Below are 19,461 nucleotides of genomic sequence, written 5' to 3' on the forward strand. Positions count from 1 at the left end.
CTGCCTCAGCCTCCCGAGTAGCTGGGATTACAGGCGTGCACCACCACACCCAGCTAATTTTTGTATTTTTAGTAGAGACAGGGTTTTGCCATGTTGGCCAGGCTGGTCTCAAACTCCTGACCTCAGGTGATCTGCCCGCCTCAGCCTCCCAAAGTGCTGGGATTAACACAGAAGTAGTTAACGTATTGATATGGAACAATATCCCTGATTATTACATTAAAAATAAAAGCAGGTTAGGCCAAGAGCAGTGGTTCATGCCTGTAATCCCAGCACTTGGGAGACTGAGGTGGGAGGATTGCTTGAGCCCAGGAGTTTGAGACAAGCCTGGGCAACATGGCAAAGCCCCACCTTTACAAAATACAAAAATTAGCCAGGTATAGTAGTGCGTGTCTGTAGTCTTAGCTACTGGGAAGGCTGATGTGAGAGGATCACCGGATCCTGGGGAGGTCAAGGCTGCAATGAGCTGTGATCACACCACTGCACTCTAGCCTGGGTAATAGAGTGACACACTATAATAATAATAATCATTAATAAAAATAGGTTAGAGAAAAAGATATGCATTATGGTCCCATTTACAGTAAAATAACTACATATTATAGGCATGATTTTATATATACCAGTATTATGTAGGTTTTGAAACCTGGTTGGTGGAGTATCAAAACAGGTGGGATAATTATGGGAAAACAGGGCTTTTATTTTCTGGTTTTGGCTTAAAAACAAATAGATCATGTAATAGGAAATAAAATTATCTTTCATTTAAAAAGTCTGTGGCCGGGCATGCTGGCTCACACCTGTAATCCCAGCACTTTGGGAGGCTGAGGCAGGCGGATCACCTGAGGTCGGGAATTCGAGACCAGCCTGAGCAACATGGAGAAACCCCATGTCTACTAAAAATACAAAAAATTAGCCGGGCGTGGTGGCGCATGCCTGTAATCCCAGCTACTCGGGAGGCTGAGGCGGGAGAATCGCTTGAACCCGGGAGGCGGAGGTTGCGGTGAGCCGAGATCGTGCCATTGCACTCCAGCCTAGCCAACAAGAGTGAAACTCCGTCTCAAAAAAAAAAAAAAAAAAAAAAAAAAAAGAAATAGTCTCTGCACTAATTTTTCCTTTAAAATAATTCTGTATGCTGGTTTGTTAATATAGTTTATTGAATTAACAAAAAATGTGTTAAACTCATTTTGCTCTTGTATATATTCTGTTCTCAGAGCAGCGGAAAGAGCTCAGTGCTAGAAAGCCTGGTGGGGAGGGACCTGCTTCCCAGAGGTACTGGAATTGTCACCCGGAGACCTCTCATTCTGCAACTGGTCCATGTTTCACAAGAAGATAAACGAAAAACAACAGGAGAAGAAAATGGTAAATTTCAGATTTGAGATAAGAATTATTTTACAGCTTTTCATTTTTGATCTATTCTTAAAAAGATATGAATTGATTAGATAATTAGAAATTAGTGACTGTAGCATAATTAAAAGTCCTGTGAGAAGTAGTATGCATCTTTCTTAATGTAAAAAAAGAGTAGTTTTTGTTTTGTTTTGTTTTGTTTTGTTTTTGAAACGGGAGTCTTACTCTGTTGCCCAGGCTGGAGTGCAGTGGTGCGATCTTGGCTCACTGCAACCTCCACCTCCTGGGCTCAAGCAATTCTCCTGCCTCAGCCTGCCAAGTAGCTGGGATTACAGGCGCCCACCACCACGCCCAGCTAATTTTTGTATTTTTAGTAGAGACAGGGTTTCACTTTGTTGGCCAGGCTGGTCTCGAAATCCTGACCTCAAGTCGTCCGCCCGCCTTGGCCTCCCAAAGTGCTGATCACGAGGCGGGCAGATCACGAGGTCAGAACTTCGAGACCAGCCTGGTGAATATGGTGAAACTCCGTCTCTGCTAAAAATACAAAAATTAGCCAGATTTGGTGGCACATGCCTGTAGTCCTGTAGTCCCAGCTACTCGGGAGGCTGAGGCAGAAGAATTACTTGAACCCAGGAGGTGGAGGTTGCAGTGAACTGAGATCACGCCACTGCACTCCAGCCTAGGCGACAGAGTGAGACTCCGTCTCAAAAAAAAAGAAGAAGAAAATAGGCATTGTCCTTTGTAACCGTTCTTTTTTGATTAAATTGAAAATATATTAGGGAATGCTGTGTCTATCAGCAGATTTTAAGTTGCTTATCAAATATGTATCCTATGTTAATTATACATATATTAATGAGGTTTGAAATGTTGAATGAGAGTGATGTATTTAATCTTCCTATTTAGTTCAGTATTTGGCTCAGACTTTCTTATTTATAGAACTCTGTAACATAGCTCTAATTATTAAATTACTTTTGCAGCAGAGTACCTTATCTGTTACTTATCTGCAGAGATCTGTTTTCAATGCAGTTTTATTCTACTTCTTATTCTGATTTAAGATGGGATGATAGTTTTGACAAAATTGAACTTATTTTAATTTCTGTGTCTGATTTTTTCATTTACTGTAGGAGCTGTTGGTGGTGATGACTTGAATTTTTTTTTAATGGGGAAAAAAAACCTCATGAGCATCTGCTATGACTCTCGAATGTTAGTCACTGAAGCAAGTTAGTGTAGTTGTAGATGTTGCAAGTAATATTTTTAGATAGACTGCCAGTGGATATGTGGGAGCCTTTTAATTACATTAGGTAGCTTCTGGGTATGTTATTCATCACTTTGCATTTCTCTAATACTTATTGAAGTTCTGAACCTTGAATTTAATCATGTTGGATTAATCTGGGGTTCACCTTCAAATGTACAGAATAACACTTATAAAATTTCATCCCCACTAACTGATTTCATCAAATTTACCAAACACCTGAAACTAAGACCTTAAGACACTATATGATATTAGGTCTCTCTCTCTCTTTTTTTTTTTTTTTTTTTTTTAACTTTTCATTTTCTTCTGTCACCTTGAAAGGGCCCATGATACCCTGTCTCTCAGAAACTATTTGAATTGTGGGCAGTATTTCCTTAGATAAAATTGTGCTTGTTAGAAAAGGGTGTACATTTCAGCTATTGTAGTGTCAGCTCTTTTGTTTTTATGTCCACTATGTTTTGTTGATGTCTCCTCTTAGTGGTTGATCAGTAAATCTGCCTACCTACTGTTTTTTTCCAAGCTTAGTGCTGATTTTGTATATATATTTGCTTAAAATGACAACTCAACTACCCCAAACACAATATAGATTATGTAAATTTGAGTACTAGATTTCACGTGTTTTATTCTAGCATAGACAGTTCGTTAGTTTTTCATCAAAGCTTCTTTATCCTTGGAATAAACAATTCTAGCATATCATAAGTCATTCTAACCCAGAGAAAATTAGAAACCATGAAGCAGATAAACAATATAGTTAGCTAGAAGAGTGTGAACTACCTGATAGCCTGATAATAAGAGAGGAGAAAGGGAGGAAAACATAAACTTTCAAAAAAAAAAAAGAAATCAGTTACTAACATTTTGTGTAGGGATTTTAGCCAGTGAAGGCTTAGTTACATGACAAAGAACTAGGTTACTAATAGTAGATTCAGAGTAGTACATTCTAAGATGACATGGAGAAGTATAATCCATTTTAGATGTAGCTTCATCAAAACTGGCTAAAGTAAAATATTTTAGTGTTTAATATGTATAATTCAATCATCAGGAAATTTATTTAGCATAGGATTCTTCATTCTGTCAACTGTGGGATAACTGAGGTGTCAATATGTAGATTTATGGTCATCTCAACTTGCCCCCTACTTCTGCCAATGTAAAAGAATTTACTGTTAAATTTTTATTAAAAACAATACTAAACTATGTTTTAGAGTAGAGTGGTGGTTCAGTTTGAACAGAACTCCATGGTTATCTTTCATATATTTGTAAGAAATAAATCAAGCTTTCCTCAGCTTTCCTTTGAGACAAAATCCAAAAGTAACATGCTGATTAAAGGCCAAAATTGTGCTATATATGATACTTCTGAACAGTGTCCGTAGAAATTTGAAAAAAAATGTGAAAAAAAGAATTTATTTTGGGGAGAAAAGTTGTTGAACTAAAGCAAAAGTTTTTTGTTTTCTTTTTAAAAAATGCAAACATAGGCTGGGCGCGGTGGCTCACGCCTGTAATCCTAGCATTTTGGGAGGCTGAGGCGAGTGGATCACCTGAGGTCAGGAGTTCGAGACCAGTCTGGCCAACATGGTGAAACGTCGTCTCTACTAAAAATACAAAAATAAGCTAGGCGTGGTGGCGGGTGCCCGTAATCCCAGCTAATCGGGAGGCTGAGGCAGGAGAATCACTTGAACCCGGGAGGCAGAGGTTGCAGTGAGCCGAGACCGAGTCATTGCACTCCAGCCTGGGCGACAAAACAAGACCCCGTCTCAAAAAAAAAAAAAAAAATGCAAACATACATGTTTTGTAGAATAATGCTTAAAATCTTGGTATAATTTGAAATTTTACCCCCATTTCATTAAGTAACCTATTTGTAACAGCAATCAGTTGCCCCCCAAAAAGCAGTAAAATTACACATTAGAATTAAAGGAAAAAGATAGGATTAATTTTTCTGCATAGGGTGCTGTGATACACGTAGTAGTCTCCCTTTGGATTGAGTCCACGAAGGTGAAGAGTTAACTTTCTGCAGTGTTCTATTAAATCCAATATATGTTTCAAATAAAGTACCCTTATACAGTCCAGTCTTAGCTAATGGGGCAAATACTTGCACATACTTACCAACTTTTAAGGTTTTGAAAGATATATTTAGCATATTTTGTAGATTTTTAAAAATGAGGCAATTTATCTTTTCCCGTAGTAGGTTATCAGATATCTCAGGCAAAGTTGTTTTTTTTTTTTTTTTTTTTTTTTTTTTTTTTTTTTTTAAGGCAGAGTCTTGCTCTGTTGCCCAGGCTGGTGTGCAGTGGCGCAATGATCTCAGCTCATTGAAACCTCCTGGGTTCAAGCAATTCTCCTGCCTCAGCCTCCTGAGTAGCTGGGATTACAGGCGTGTGCCACTATGCCCAGCTAATTTTTGTATTTTTAGTAGAGACGGGGTTTTGCCATGTTGGCCAGGCTGGTCTCGAACTCCTGACCTCAGGTGATCCGTCTGCCTCGGCTTCTCAAAGTGCTGGGATTAGAAGTGTGAGCCCCACACCCGGCCCAAATTTTTGAATAGTGAATTAATTGTGCCTCATTTGTGTCAGAATTAGAAATAATGGTCACATAACTTTTTTATTAATTTTAAAAATTTAATTTTAATTTTTACACTAGTCAAGTGCAGTAGTGAGAAGGCGGGAAAGAGTAGAACAAGGAGTTCCATCTGTAACTGACTGAACAATCAATTGAGATAACTACCTTCAGACAAACCAGATATAACTAATTATATTGGAAAGGTTGTTTCCTAAAAATGTTAAAAATAAGTTATGGCAAGCAATATGCTTTGTTTCTATGACTTAAAAATATTATATACATCCCTCTAATTCTAATTGTATTTTGCACTGCTCAGTGGGATTCTTAATTTTTCTTCTTAGCCACTAACTTTACTTTCGTCAGTAAATTTTGAATGATTGAATGCTATGTGCATTTGAAATGTGATCAGGTTTCTGCACATTTGAATTTTTAATAAGGTTTAAAATTTTAGGGATAAGCACTAAACTTATTCTGTGCTGTTTCTCTTTAACTACAGACCCTGCTACATGGAAAAACTCAAGACACCTTTCTAAAGGTTTCCTTTATCCATTTGCTTTTGACCCTTTTTTTCTCTTATGCCTGCATGTGTGCTTATGTACTATTACAGGCTGTGTGCATTTTTTTTTCTTCCATTTTTATTTGCCCATCCACATTGATTGCAGGTTTTAGTGGTTCTTGTTATTTTTTTGGCATTGCATCAAAATGCAAGCTTTTTTGGTGGTGAATGTAATTTATTTTATTTTTATTTTTGAAGACATGCTTGTGAAGCCAAGCCTTTTTAAATATAATAAGATAAATTAGAAACAGCTCTTTGGTATGTAGTACTTGCATTTTGTGAGTTCTGTTCACCTAGATTACTCCAGTCCTCCAATGAGACTTCTTGGAAGAAGGTACTAAGCTACAAGTAGGTGAGCATTTTATCTGCAAAAAGCATCCGGTTTTATTTACCTTTATTCCACCAAAGGACCGACTCACTCTTCTGTTTGTCTGAATATCTTATAATCATTTTTATTTAGACTTCAGGAGGCTGATATGCATTATTCAATACACTTATTAAGATATTTTAACCTTCTCTAAATTTGACAAAAGCAAAACAGCTGTGTTTGGAGGAGATAAAGTTAGATTATCTTTCCACAATTAAACAGTTCTAGTTTTTCTGGGAAAAACAGACTATATCTTGCTCTCCAAGTTTTAGACTACTTCACACAGTGCAACAGTGAATCTATTTTCCTTCTTTCAGCAAGTACAAGAGGAACAGATCTATGACTGGAAACTAATGGAGAGTGGCAACTCCTTACGCTGCATATACCAGGGTTCTTGTTTTTCCTTTTCTTCCATTTTATTTCTTTCCTGCCTCCAGTTCCAAGGGAAAACAGTCTTGACCCTGGGGGAAAATCATCTTGAAAGTGTGTATAAATTACAAAGCAGCTAGCTCTATAATAATGAGAGAGCTCTTTAAAGGAACAGCAAGTTGTGGCTCTACAGGTAACCAACAGGAAACCACATTTTTAAAAAGAACTGAAGAATTAGCTGTTTCATTGACACATTGTAATATTTTTCCTTGAGTCATATGTGTAAATCTGTTACATACGTTTTTCGCACTACTCAGTGGGATTCTTAATTTTTCTTCTTAGCTACTAACTTTACTTTCGTCAGAAAACTGCTTTTATATGTAAGATGTTCAAAACTAAAGAATATTCCTTTTACTGTAATATAACTACACAAAAAAATATGAAGAGAAATAAACAATTTTATTTGCAAAATCTAGATTTCAACTAGTGGGAAGACCTGTGAGCAGCTCTGCCTGAAGTTGGTCATGTTTTTGAAATACACCATACAATTTTTAAAATATAATTTAGCAGAAAATACAATTTTAGAAAAATATAATTTAGCAGACCTTAAAATACTTGTTAACTTGTACTTAATGGCAAAATTAAATACAAGTTAACAAGTGTTTTATTATGTTGCCTTTTTGAATTCCTAAAGATAAAAAGTAGTTGCCGTAGTTGCCAATAAATGAGTTTTTCTTTTTCCAGGGGTGGAAGCAGAAGAATGGGGTAAATTTCTTCACACCAAAAATAAGGTAATCACACATGCATATAATGAAGAAATAATGTTGAAAATAATATTTTGTATGAATACTTGATAATTTAGTTTCTAATCATTGGCAATTATGTTATTTTAAAGTAACTATAACTATTCCTTATAAAATAAATCTTAGTAACATTTCTAACCACAATTGTTTATTGGAAAACACTTGAAATTAAGGCCAATTTTTCCTGTGATTTGGTGATTCTTAATTGTTGTGGGATCAGGAAGCTTTGAAAAGTTCATAATGGCCAGGCATAGTGGCTCATGCAAGTAATCCCAGTACTTAGGGAGGCTAAAATGGGTGGATCACTTGAGCCCAGGAGTTCGAGTCCAGCCTGGGCAATATAGGGGGACCCTGTCTCTATAAAAAACTAAAAAAAATTAGCCCTGCATGGTGGCATGCACCTGTAGTCCTAGCTACTTGGAAGACTGAGGCGGGAGGATGGCTTGAGGATCTGCGGTTGAGGCTGCAGTGAGCCATGATTGTGCCACTGCACTCCAGTCTGGGTGACAGAGTCAGACTCTGTCTCAAAGAAAAAACAAAGCCAAACAGAAAAAAACTCATACAAAAACTGAATCCTTAGCTCAGAAAATATGTATACATTAGAATTTTATTTATTCTCTGAAGCAGATACATAGACATCCTTGAGGTATGTGGACACCCCCTCCAACTTAAGAACTTTTGATCTTATTTTGAATATTATGCTTTTTTATTTCAAAAATTTTTAGCTTTACACGGATTTTGATGAAATTCGACAAGAAATTGAAAATGAAACAGAAAGAATTTCAGGAAATAATAAGGTAGGCATCTTTTTAGAGCTAGAAGGCATAAGCATCAGTAAATATATAATTGAGGTATTCTGTACATAATATGTGAAGGGCATTGTAAATTCATACTCTTGATCTTAGCCAAAAGGCCGAGAAGCGATGGACATTGTAAATTCATAATGGACTTTGAAACAAATGGAGTATTTTCACAGATATATAGAACTTTGCTTAAAATCCCTTTTCTTTCTTAAAGCTTTCATATAAATCAAATATTTTATTTAGATGTTTATTCTTGTTCCTGTCATGTACATGCCACATTATTATATAATTCTACTTAGTATTGCTACAGTAAGTTATCTTTTTCTGATGGATTGATTGTACTCTAACTCAGGAAGCATTGTATCACTTATATATGTATCTTTTGAGGAGTTCTTTTTCTTACCTGTGTATGGCTAGATTTGCTTATGAAAGCAAAGAGAGACAAAGTGGGATTTTTTTTTTCTTTTTTTTAGTGAAAATGAAAATAATACATTAGCAACTGGTTTTCTTATTTTCTGAGATTGTGAGAATGTAAAGTAAGTTATGTGTCTTAAGATACTGTTAATCTTGACACTAGGTACTATCACTGCCTTGCCTGAATCCTGCTGTCTTCTGTCTTCTCTCTTCTTTATTCCTGTTATTTTTCTCTTTATATTTTTTATATATATCTCTTGAAATTTTTATTTCCCTTCCTTTTTTGTTCTTAGCTCCATTCTTATATTATCCAGAGGCACATTTAATCCCACAAGTGGGCCCTAGCCTAGTACTAATATTCAACAAATATTGAATCCTTGTATCTGCCAGTTACTATGCCAAAAGATTATTTCCTGACAGAAAGGCATTTTTAGAGTCATGTTAACCTTTATGACTGTTCAGGATATTTGTTGCTGTTACAGTGACTGACTGAGCTTTGTTCATTGTTGAACTCTAGGCTGGTTACCTTTGAGCTACTGCTACTGTTGCCATACTTCCCTGAATTTCTAGCAACCATGTTGTGTAGAAGGGGTTGAAAAAGTGGCCAGAAACTAGATTAGCTTATCGTCATTCCTCTAATTATATCAGGGATATTTTCGGCTTTTGGAATGTTATTGATCATAACATCAGTCTGAATTCTCTCTCCTACAGTCCCCATTTACTTACTGAACTCAGCAATTGGTGGTAATTTTACACAGTACCAGAATTTAGAGTGTTGTGGTGATTCAGAAATGTTTTTAGTTACACTAAACTGAATGTCATTAAAGATTGAGTCTATATACCTACAAGATGTTTAATTTATGTTGAGGATATAATTTACTTACCTAGCAGCTTTTCATCCACAGTGTCTAAAAGATGAAAAGTCCCCCAACCCCAAATCTATGAAACATCTCTTCTTTCCCAAATCACGTATGTAATGAAGTAAATGATATTTTGATCTTATATAATTTTTATGTCAAAATATGTAAATGACTGCATATGCCTAACATATAGCCCTGAAGGATTTAAAATGTCTGTGAGATTGGAGTTGCAAAGGCATTGGGCAGAGCTTTGTATTGGACTGATAGGGGAATGCCATGGCAATAAAGATCCTGAGAAATATACAACCTAAGTAGGTATGCCAGATAGTGACATTTGTTGGCTTTGGAACACTGGAGTATTTATAATGGAAAAATAGCACAGAGTAATCTAAAATAGCAAATGTAATTGTATAGGGAATGTGGAGTAAAAGATATTAAAAACTTGCTGGGAAATTAGAATTTTCAGTGGGTTAATGAGGGAAAACGTAAGGTAGTTAAACAGATGATGAGAGGATATATTAAAGGCTAAAGAAGGGCATGTACAAAGACAGGGTATAAACATCTCATAAGTGTCTTTTTACATGTGGTTGATTCAATCTTAATACTTGCAGAGGGCCAGTGGTGAAGAGGAGGGAGCCTACGCAGTAATCTTAGTCTGCAGGAGAGAAAATACATGTATTTCTCACTATCCAAATTCTTACTAGAGATTAAAGAGTTAGATAAACTTCTTGAGGAATCTCTTACTGTATACATTCTTGCCACTTGATATTCAAAGATCAGGAACCAGGCTGATTTGGACAACTTGTTATCTATGCCTTATCCTCTGAACTCGGAACCTCATAAATTTGGATAGTGAGGAATACATTATTCTTTTATTCAGCACTAAATCTATTAAACATATTTAAGGAATGGCATATGCCAGCCTGGGCAACATTGTAATACCCGGTCTCTACAAAACATAAAAAAGAAATTATCTGGACATGGTGGCGCACGCCTTGTAGTCCCAGCTACTCAGGAGGCTAAGGCAAGAGGATTGCTTGAGCCCAGGATTTTGAGGCTGCAGTGAGCCATGATTGCACCACTGCACTCCAGCCTGTGTGACAGAGTGAGACCTTGTCTCAAAAAAAAAAAAACAAAGGAAAAGTTTATGTTTATAATCAAGAGAAAAGAGTGTAAAATAATACATGGTATATAATACATGTACATATAATATGATACAGGGATAGAGGTAGGATTATAACCTGTTAATATGGCTGGCTACCTGACTTCCCATGTGTTTCATCAGGTTTTGATTGTTAAAAAAAAGTTTTAGGGATCATGATTTAATTCATTTTTAAAAGCATTAATGTCTATGTACTTGAAATGAAGTTTATTACTTCATAGTTCATTGAAATTTTAATATATTTTAAAATTTATTTCTAGGGAGTAAGCCCTGAACCAATTCATCTTAAGATTTTTTCACCCAACGTTGTCAATTTGACACTTGTGGATTTGCCAGGAATGACCAAGGTAAGGAAGGAATAGTTGTAGATTTGGTCAGGTTGCTTTCACTTCATTGACATCCCATATGAGAATAATCAGCTTCTTTTTGCAATCACTTTGATCTGTTAGCAGCATTTGATAATGTTGAGCCCTCCTTTCTCCTTGAAACACTTTCTTTACTTGGCTTCCAGGATACCACACTCTACAGGTTTATCTCCAGTCTCACTGGCCACTCCTTTTCAGTCTCTTTTGCTGTTTCTTCTCATCTCCCCAATGTCTAAACAGTAAGTGCCCCAGAGCTCAGTTTATGGAACTCTTGTTTTCTCTAGGTACACTTTCCCCTTGATGATTTCATCAGATTTTATGGCTTTAACTACGTAAGGCTCTGTATATTGACGGCATTCAAATATCTCCAGACTTGTATATCTAGTTGCTATTCGACATATACACTTAAATGTCTAATAGACATTTCACACTGTAATACCGAATTTCTGACCTGTTCCTCAACTAGATTTGGTCCTTCTATAGTCTTCCCCCATCGCAATAAATGGCAACTCATGCCATTTATTGGCAACTCATAAAAAAGCTGAGTTGATTTTTAATTATTAGTTCCTTGCCCATCTCTGTTTGGCATGGTGGCTTATCCTGTAATCCCAGCACTTTGGGAGATCAAGGTGGGAGGAATTCTTTGAGCCCAGGAGTTTGAGACCAGCCTGGGCAACATAGGGAGACCACGTCTCTACAAAAAATACAAAAATTAGTTGGGCATGGTGGTGCATGCATGTAGTCCCAGCTGAGGCAAGAGGATTGCTTGAGCCCAGGAATTTGAGGCTACAGTGAGCTATGATTGCATCACTGCACTCCAACCTGGCCAACAGAGTGAGACCCTGTCTCTAAATAAATAAATAAATGGCAACTTCATTCTACCAATTGCTTAGCCAGAGTTTGTAGTCATCCTTGACACTAATTTATCCCACATCCCACTTCCTGCCAGCAAATCCTCTTGGCTCTTCCTACCTTTACAGTATATCCGGAACTCAGTCGTGTTTTATAAATTCATATTTACTGTCCTGATCTAGCCATTATCATGCTACCTGGATTACTGCACAATAATAAATAATAGGTTGTCCTCGTGATCTCATCTTAGTAGACAGTGATACGATTAAAGTGAAAATTCGATTGTGTCATTTCTTGGCTCAAAACCTCTCTGGTTCCTTGTCATTCCTTGACTTAAAACCTCTCCCATTTCACTAAGAGTAAAAGCCCAAGTTACTACAGAGGTCTAAAGTATCTACTTGTTACGTCCCTATTCTTCTCCTAACTCCTCTTGCTTCAGCCTCCTGCCCTTACTATTCACTCTCTTTGGAATGTTCTTCCCCCAGATGTCTGTATGTTATCTCTCCCTTATTGGCTTAATTTCTGCTCATTCTCTTAAGTGTCAGTTGTCTCAGTGAAGTTTCCCTGATTACTCTATTTAAAAAGATAATCCAATTTAAAACATTAAAATCATAATCCTAATGGCCAGGTGCAGTGGCTTATGCTTGTAGTTCTAGCACTTTGGGAGGCTGAGGCAGGAGGATCATTTGAGCCCAGGAGTTCGAAGATACAGTGAGCTATGATCGCACCACTGCACTCCAGCCTATGTGATAGAGTGAGACCCTGTCTCCAAAAAAAAAAAAAAAAAACTCTCTAATCATTCCCTAGCCTGCTGTTCTGCCTTATTTTCCCACAGCCCTTACCACCATCTGGATACTATATATATGTTTTTGTTTATTATATGCCTGTTATTACTAAAACATAAGTTCTATGAAGGCAGAAAGTTTGGTCTTTTTAAAATTCACTACTGTAACATAATCTGACATGACCTGAAATCACGTTCAGAAAAGTGCCTGAAATAGAGTAGGCTGCCAGTAAACACTTGGTAATTGAATGAATGAATGAATTTGTATCTAGCCAATCAACATTGACCAGTTCTTAACATGGGATTGTATTAAATCAACTTTTGATATTCGCAAGAGTTACACTTTGAGACTTGACACATTACCAGATTCATAAATACCATTGTAGTATTTGTAATGTCTTTATTTTTATTTTAACTATTTGTAAATGGATATACCTATATTCTGTGGATTAAATGTGGGTAAAAAAGCTGAGTTGATTTTTAATTATTAGTTCCTTGCTCATCTCTGTTTGGTTTAGGTGCCTGTAGGTGATCAACCTAAGGATATTGAGCTTCAAATCAGAGAGCTCATTCTTCGGTTCATCAGTAACCCTAATTCCATTATCCTCGCTGTCACTGCTGCTAATACAGATATGGCAACATCAGAGGCACTTAAAATTTCAAGAGAGGTAGATCCAGATGGTAAGGACAGATGTTAATTTAATGAGATGCTTATTTTACAATGGTAAATCTACCCTTGAGAAAGGAATTTTTCTCTTTAAAAACAGTATCTCTAGTTGTGAATACAAATTTAAAAGATAATGCTTTCCTATTTTTGTTTATAAAAATAGAAATTCTGACAGAAAATAAGGTGATTAAGTTGCTATACAGACTAGACGAAAATATTTCACATCTTTATTTGTAATGGTTACCTAATAATTTAAAAATAATACAGTGGCTTTGCAAAAAGGATTTCTTGTTTTGCGACCTAGGTATTTGAATGGCTGACTTTTAAGAATAAATAACATAGCCAGGTGTGGTCACATGTGCCTGCGGTTCCAGCTACTCAGAAGGCTGAGATGGGAGCATTGCATGAGGCCAGGAGCCCAAAGTCAGCCCGGGCAACATAGACTCTGTCTGTTAAAAAAAAACAAAAAACACAGTAGATAATCATTGTAGATTATTATGGTACAGTAGAAAATTATGGTATCTACATTCTGCAGAGGTAGAAAATATTTAGACATGCTCAAGGCACAGGGGATTTTTAGAAATGAAGGTAAAATCCTTTCATGAAGCATTTTAGCCCCAAGGATTAGTTCATACTGTGGGTCACTGATGCTTGACTAATGATGTAGTGCACATCTCATAGTATATATAAAATGCTAGCTTGTAAGAGAGTGGTTACTATTGTTGCTAACAAATGTATGCATGGCCTCATATAGAAACCATTTTTTTCACCTTACTATTCAGAGGGTCTGAAGGTTGTGTCATGTTTTTCTTTCCCTGCTTTGAAGAATAATTTCAAATAAAAATTTGATAGGAAATAGTGCTAAGACTGCCAATAAAAATTCCCATAAGCGGGGTCACTTTAACAATTTTTTTTTTTTTTTGAGATGGAGTCTTGCTCTATCTCCCAGGCTGGAGTGCAGTGGCGCGATCTCGGTTCACTGCAAGCTCTGCCTCCTGGGTTCACGCCATTCTCCTGCCTCACCCTCCTGAGTAGCTGGGACTACAGGTGCCTGCCACCACGTCTGGCTAATTTTTTGTAGTTTTGGTAGAGACGGGGTTTCACCATGTTAGCCAGGATGGTCTTGATCTCCTGCCCTCGTGATCCGCCCACCTCGGCCTCCCAAAGTGCTGGGATTACAGGTGTGAGCCACTGCGCTTGGCCCCAAAATTTTATATTTCAAGTTTGTAAGAAACTTGTTTTTACCACTTGAGTAAATAATGTTCATTTCAGTTAAAAGATAAAGTATATCAAAGAGTTTATTTATATTTTATTTTTATTATTTAAAGTAGACTGGGCTCAGTGGCTCGTGCCCATAATACCAAGCACTTGTGGGAGGCCGAGGTGGGTGGATCACTTGAGCTCAGGAGTTCGAGACCAGCCTAGGCAGCAAAGTGAGAGCTCATCTCTATTAAAAAAAAAAACAAAAAACAATTAGCTGGGTATGGTGGCACTGGGCTGTGGTCCTAGCTACTTGGAATGCTGGGGTGGGAGGATGGCTTGAGTCTGGGAGGCAGAGGTTGCAGTGAGCCGAGATCATGCTATTACACTCTTGCCTGGGCTCAGAGCCAGACCTTTGTAAAAAACAAACAAACAAACAAACAAAAAACCTGTTAAGCATTTTATATGTATAAACTCTATTCTAAACTGACCCTTGAGTCATAGATATTGTCATATTTTTAATCTAATCTTTTTTTTTTTTTTTTTTGGACGTAGGGTCTCACTCTGTTGCACAGGCCTGGAGTGCAGTGGCACAATCATGCCTCACTGCAAACTTGCACTCCTGGGCTCAAGTGATCTTCCCACCTCAGTCTCCCAAAGTGTTGGGATTACAAGAGTGAGCCACTGCACCTGGCTTGATTACTAATCATAATCTAGTAATACATCATAAGGAAATAATCCGGCTCAGTATTATTTATAGTATAAAAAATTAGAAACAATATGGCCAGCAGTTGGAAGGATTAAGTAAATTACAATAATAAAATATGAAATAATTAAAAAGGATGATTTTGTAAATTTGTAGCGATACAGAAAAATGCTTGTAGGCTGGGCATGGTGGCTCACACTTGTAATCCCAGCACTTTGGGAGGCTGAGGTGAGCGGATCACTTGAGGCCAGAAGTTCCAGAGCAGCCAGGCCAACATGGTGAAACCCCATCTCTACTAAAAATACAAAAATTAGCCAGGCATGGTGGTGCATGCCTGTAGTCCCAGCTACTGGGGAGGCTGAGACATGAGAATCACTTGAACTCTGGAGGCAAAGGTTACAGTGAGCCAAGATTGTGCCACTGCATTTCAGCCTGGACGACAGAGTAGGACAATGTCTCAAAAAAAAGAAAAATGCTTATAACTGAAAAATACCATAGGTAAAATTGTACACTATGCAGAGCAGTTGGAACTCTCACATGTTGCTGGTGGGAGTGGTGTAGTCATTTTGGGAAACAGTCTGGCAGTTTCTTATAAAGTTAAATTAGCCGTCCCATTCCTAGGTGTTTAACCATGTTAAGTGAGAACCAGTTTTCATATAAAAAACTATATGCAAATGTCTACAGCAGCTTTATTCATAATTTTCAAAAACTAGAAATAACTCACATATTTCTCAGATGGGGAGTGAAACTAAAGTATAGTACATTCCATACAATGGGACACTACTCTGCAATAAAAAGGAATGGACTATTAATATACAAGAACACGGATGAATCTCAAATGCATTATGCTAAATGAAAGAAGTCAGACTCAAAAGATTATGTACTATCTGATTTTGTTTATATAACACATTCTAGAAAAGGCAAAACTAGGAATGGAAAACTGGTTTGATTGGTTAGCATAAGAAAATTTGGTGGGGGGGGCGGCAATGTCTTGAGTTGGTTGTGACATATCTCTTGGCATTTGTCAAAACTGTTAGAACTGTACACCAAAAAAGAGTAAATATTTTTATTTTAATTTTTGTTTATTGAGACAGGGTCTCATTCCATTGCCCAGGGTGGAGTGCAGTGGTGCAGTCACGGCTCACTGCAACCTTGACCTGGGCTCAGGTGATTCTCCCACCTCAGCCTCACCTGTAGCTAGGACTACCACACCCTGCTAAGTTTTCTATTTTTTGTAGAGACAGAGTTTCACCACTTTGCCCAGACTGGTCTCGAATTCCTGGGTTCAAGCAATCTGTCCGCCTTGGCCTTCCAAAGTGTTGGGATTACAGGCATGGGCCATATCACCTGGATGTAAATTTTATACAGATTTTTCAAATGCTTACAAAATAGCCCTAAGAGTCAACAAAAAATTACATGTGAAAAAAATCTATTTTTTATATATATACTAGGTATACTTTATATATATATAGACTATATATATATTTTAGACGGAGTCTTGCTCTGTCACCCAGGCCAGAGTGCAATGGCACGATCTCAGCTCACTGCAACCTCTGCCTCCCGGGTTCAAGCAATTCTGCTTCAGCCTCCCGAGCAGCTGGGATTACAGGTGTCTGCCACTATGCCCGGCTAATTTTTGTATTTTTAGTAGAGATGGGGTTTTACCATGTTAGTCAGGCTGGTCTTGAACTTCTGATCTCAGGTGATCCGCCCGCCTTGGCCTCCCAAACTGCTAGAATTACAGGCGTGAGCCACCGTGCCCGGCAAAAATGTTTTAAAAAATTGTACACAATGTTTAACATTATTTTTAAAAAAGCACTGGTAAGTAAGGCATTACCAAAATGATGACAGAGGTAATACTAAGTGGGATTATAGATGAGGGTTTTCCTTTATTAATACTAAATAGTTTTATTTAATGGATCGTTTTCTTTCTTTCTTTTCTTTGCCCTTTTCTCTTTTTGCATTTACCAGGTCGCAGAACCCTAGCTGTAATCACTAAACTTGATCTCATGGATGCGGGTACTGATGCCATGGATGTATTGATGGGAAGGGTTATTCCAGTCAAACTTGGAATAATTGGAGTAGTTAACAGGTTAGCAGTTAGAATGGGATAAGAATTGGTAGCATTCTCACTTCAGAGCAAGTCTGAATTTCTAAAATCTGTTTGAAATGTGATACTGTACTATATTTTTTCTCCCTTTTATTATGATCTTGGTATTGCTAAAGAATCCGTTGCCCTAAAGGGAGAAAAGAGAAAGAATTTTTTTTTTTTTTTTTTGAAATAGGGTCTCTCTCTGTTGCCTAGGCTGGAATGCAGTGACGTGATTGTGGCTCATTGTAGCCTCAACCTCTGGGCTCAGGTGATCCTTCCACTTCAGCCTTTCAAGTAGCTGAGACTACAGGTGTGTACCACCACACCTGGCTAATTTTTAATTTTTTTGTAGTGACGAGGTCTTGCCATGTTGCCCAGGCTTGTCTCGACTTCCTGGGCTCAAGCAATCCTCCAACCTTGGTTTCCCAGATGCTGGGATTACAGGCATGAGCCACCGTGCCTGCCCCCATAGACATTTTTACTGGAAAATGTTTCTAAAGTAAACAATACCACAAAATGGAAGAAATGTTGTAATAGCCAGGCTTTAAGAATTCTTGCCTATCATGTTAAGCTATGTATGAGGAGGTACTGGGTAAGGGAAAAATTATCTAATGTGCACCCAGTCGAGAAAGAGTTTAAGGTGGCAGGATTTTAATAGATTGGTTTAATCCCTGGCATTAGTGATTCTTCTGTGTAATTGCCAGAATGTGACTTGGAGAAATTTTATTAAAGGTATCCTAATTTATAAATAGTTGGTATTAAAAACTGGGAAAAGGAAACTAGTATTGAGTGTCTAATTAAAGGTGGCAAGATTTTAATAGATTGGTTTAATCCCTAGCATTAGTGATTCTGTGTAATTTCCAGGATGTGACTTGGAGAAATTTTATTAAAGGTATCCTAATTATAAATAGTTGATATTAAAAATCGGGAAAAGGAAATTATTATTGAGTGTCTAATTACGTTTTAGACACTCTACTGTGAGCAATTTGCAAATGGTATCTCTTGGAATCCTCACAGCATCCCCTGAGGTAGGTGTTGATGTCTATTTTATAATCAGAAACCTTAGGTTATACATTTAGCCAAAAGTCACGTGGGTAGTGAAAGAGCTGGATTCAGATGAATATCTCTTTTAGTCCAAAGCCTTCATATGGTAGGAAACACTGAAATTATCATGAAATCTGAGATAGTCCTAGTTCTTCCATAAACTAGATACATCGTAGGTTTAAATGACACCTAATGTCTTTGGGTCTCAAATCAAGCCTTTAGAAAATGAAAATGTTTTTACTGCCTGATACATAAGATCCATTCCAGTTGTCTGCTTCTATTTTAATGTCCTTCCATTCCATCCCTACTGTCATTCTCCCATCCCCACTCTCAATTCCAGCTGTCTCCTTTTTCAGGCAAGGAGGTGGCGTGACACTGTTCGTTGTTTGTGGATGATTGTTCTTCAAGTTAACTTAATTATTTTTTGGGAGAAATTAGTTCCCTGTCCATGGATAAAATATACAGTTGACTAAGATACTCTTATATTTTTATACCTGTCTATACCTGTTACTTATTGTTTTTGTCTATAGTTAATGGTAATAATGAGGCCTACTCTATTTAGGCACTAGTTACTTATAATTCACTTAGTTCAAGTCTTGGCTATGCCAGTTAGTGTGTGACCTGGGGTAAGTTAGTCTTTGTGAGCCTCAGTTCCTTGCTATACAATGGGGTAATAATACCTGCCACATAAAATTATTGTGAGAATTAAATAAAACAGTCCCTGTCACGTATTAGAGAACAATGCCTGGTGCTGTCATCATCTAAGGTAGGAAGAGGACAACAGTTAAGCTGAATAGTTTCGTTATTTTTTCAACCTCAGGAGCCAGCTAGATATTAACAACAAGAAGAGTGTAACTGATTCAATCCGTGATGAGTATGCTTTTCTTCAAAAGAAATACCCATCTCTGGCCAATAGAAATGGAACAAAGTATCTTGCTAGGACTCTAAACAGGTAATTTTTTTACCTTTTGGAAATGAGATGTGTTTGTTTTTACCAGCAGGTGTCTGAGAGCATTCATTTTCAGTTCCTTACATTTTCATACTATTCCTAACAGCTTCACTTATGGTTTCTTATATAGTAGGTTCCTGAAGAGTAGGTGTCTCTGTTTTTATTGGGGTGGTTGACATTACATCATCTTGTAGTCTAGAATGAATGTTCAAGTGATTTTAAAATGTTTTAATTATGAAAATTTTGACAGTTAATTTAGTTTTGTGGCTAGAACTAGAGATGACTTCATTTCCACTTTGCATTTCAGGAACTGATTAAAATTTGTAAT

General features: G+C 37.2%; 1 protein-coding gene across 12 annotated transcripts in view; it reads left to right on the forward strand.

The window, feature by feature from the left end:
- Positions 1 to 19,461, forward strand: part of DNM1L (dynamin 1 like) — a 64,759-nt gene that overhangs the window by 20,924 nt on the left and 24,374 nt on the right. For 8 of the 12 annotated variants that reach the window (XM_024257446.3, XM_024257444.3, XM_024257448.3 and 5 more), the window contains exons 2-8: positions 1,206 to 1,353; positions 7,177 to 7,223; positions 7,961 to 8,032; positions 10,735 to 10,821; positions 12,994 to 13,156; positions 17,020 to 17,140; positions 19,005 to 19,136. In XM_024257446.3, coding sequence (XP_024113214.2) covers positions 1,206 to 1,353; positions 7,177 to 7,223; positions 7,961 to 8,032; positions 10,735 to 10,821; positions 12,994 to 13,156; positions 17,020 to 17,140; positions 19,005 to 19,136 — 770 coding nt within the window. Of the gene's footprint in view, positions 1 to 1,205; positions 1,354 to 5,636; positions 5,676 to 7,176; positions 7,224 to 7,960; positions 8,033 to 10,734; positions 10,822 to 12,993; positions 13,157 to 17,019; positions 17,141 to 19,004; positions 19,137 to 19,461 lie in introns of those variants that run through there. The other 4 variants (XM_054527090.2, XM_054527091.2, XM_054527092.2 and 1 more) reach the window with 2 other exon arrangements.

Source organism: Pongo abelii, chromosome 10, assembly GCF_028885655.2.
Source record: "Pongo abelii isolate AG06213 chromosome 10, NHGRI_mPonAbe1-v2.0_pri, whole genome shotgun sequence".
In the NCBI taxonomy this organism is placed as follows: domain Eukaryota; kingdom Metazoa; phylum Chordata; class Mammalia; order Primates; family Hominidae; genus Pongo; species Pongo abelii.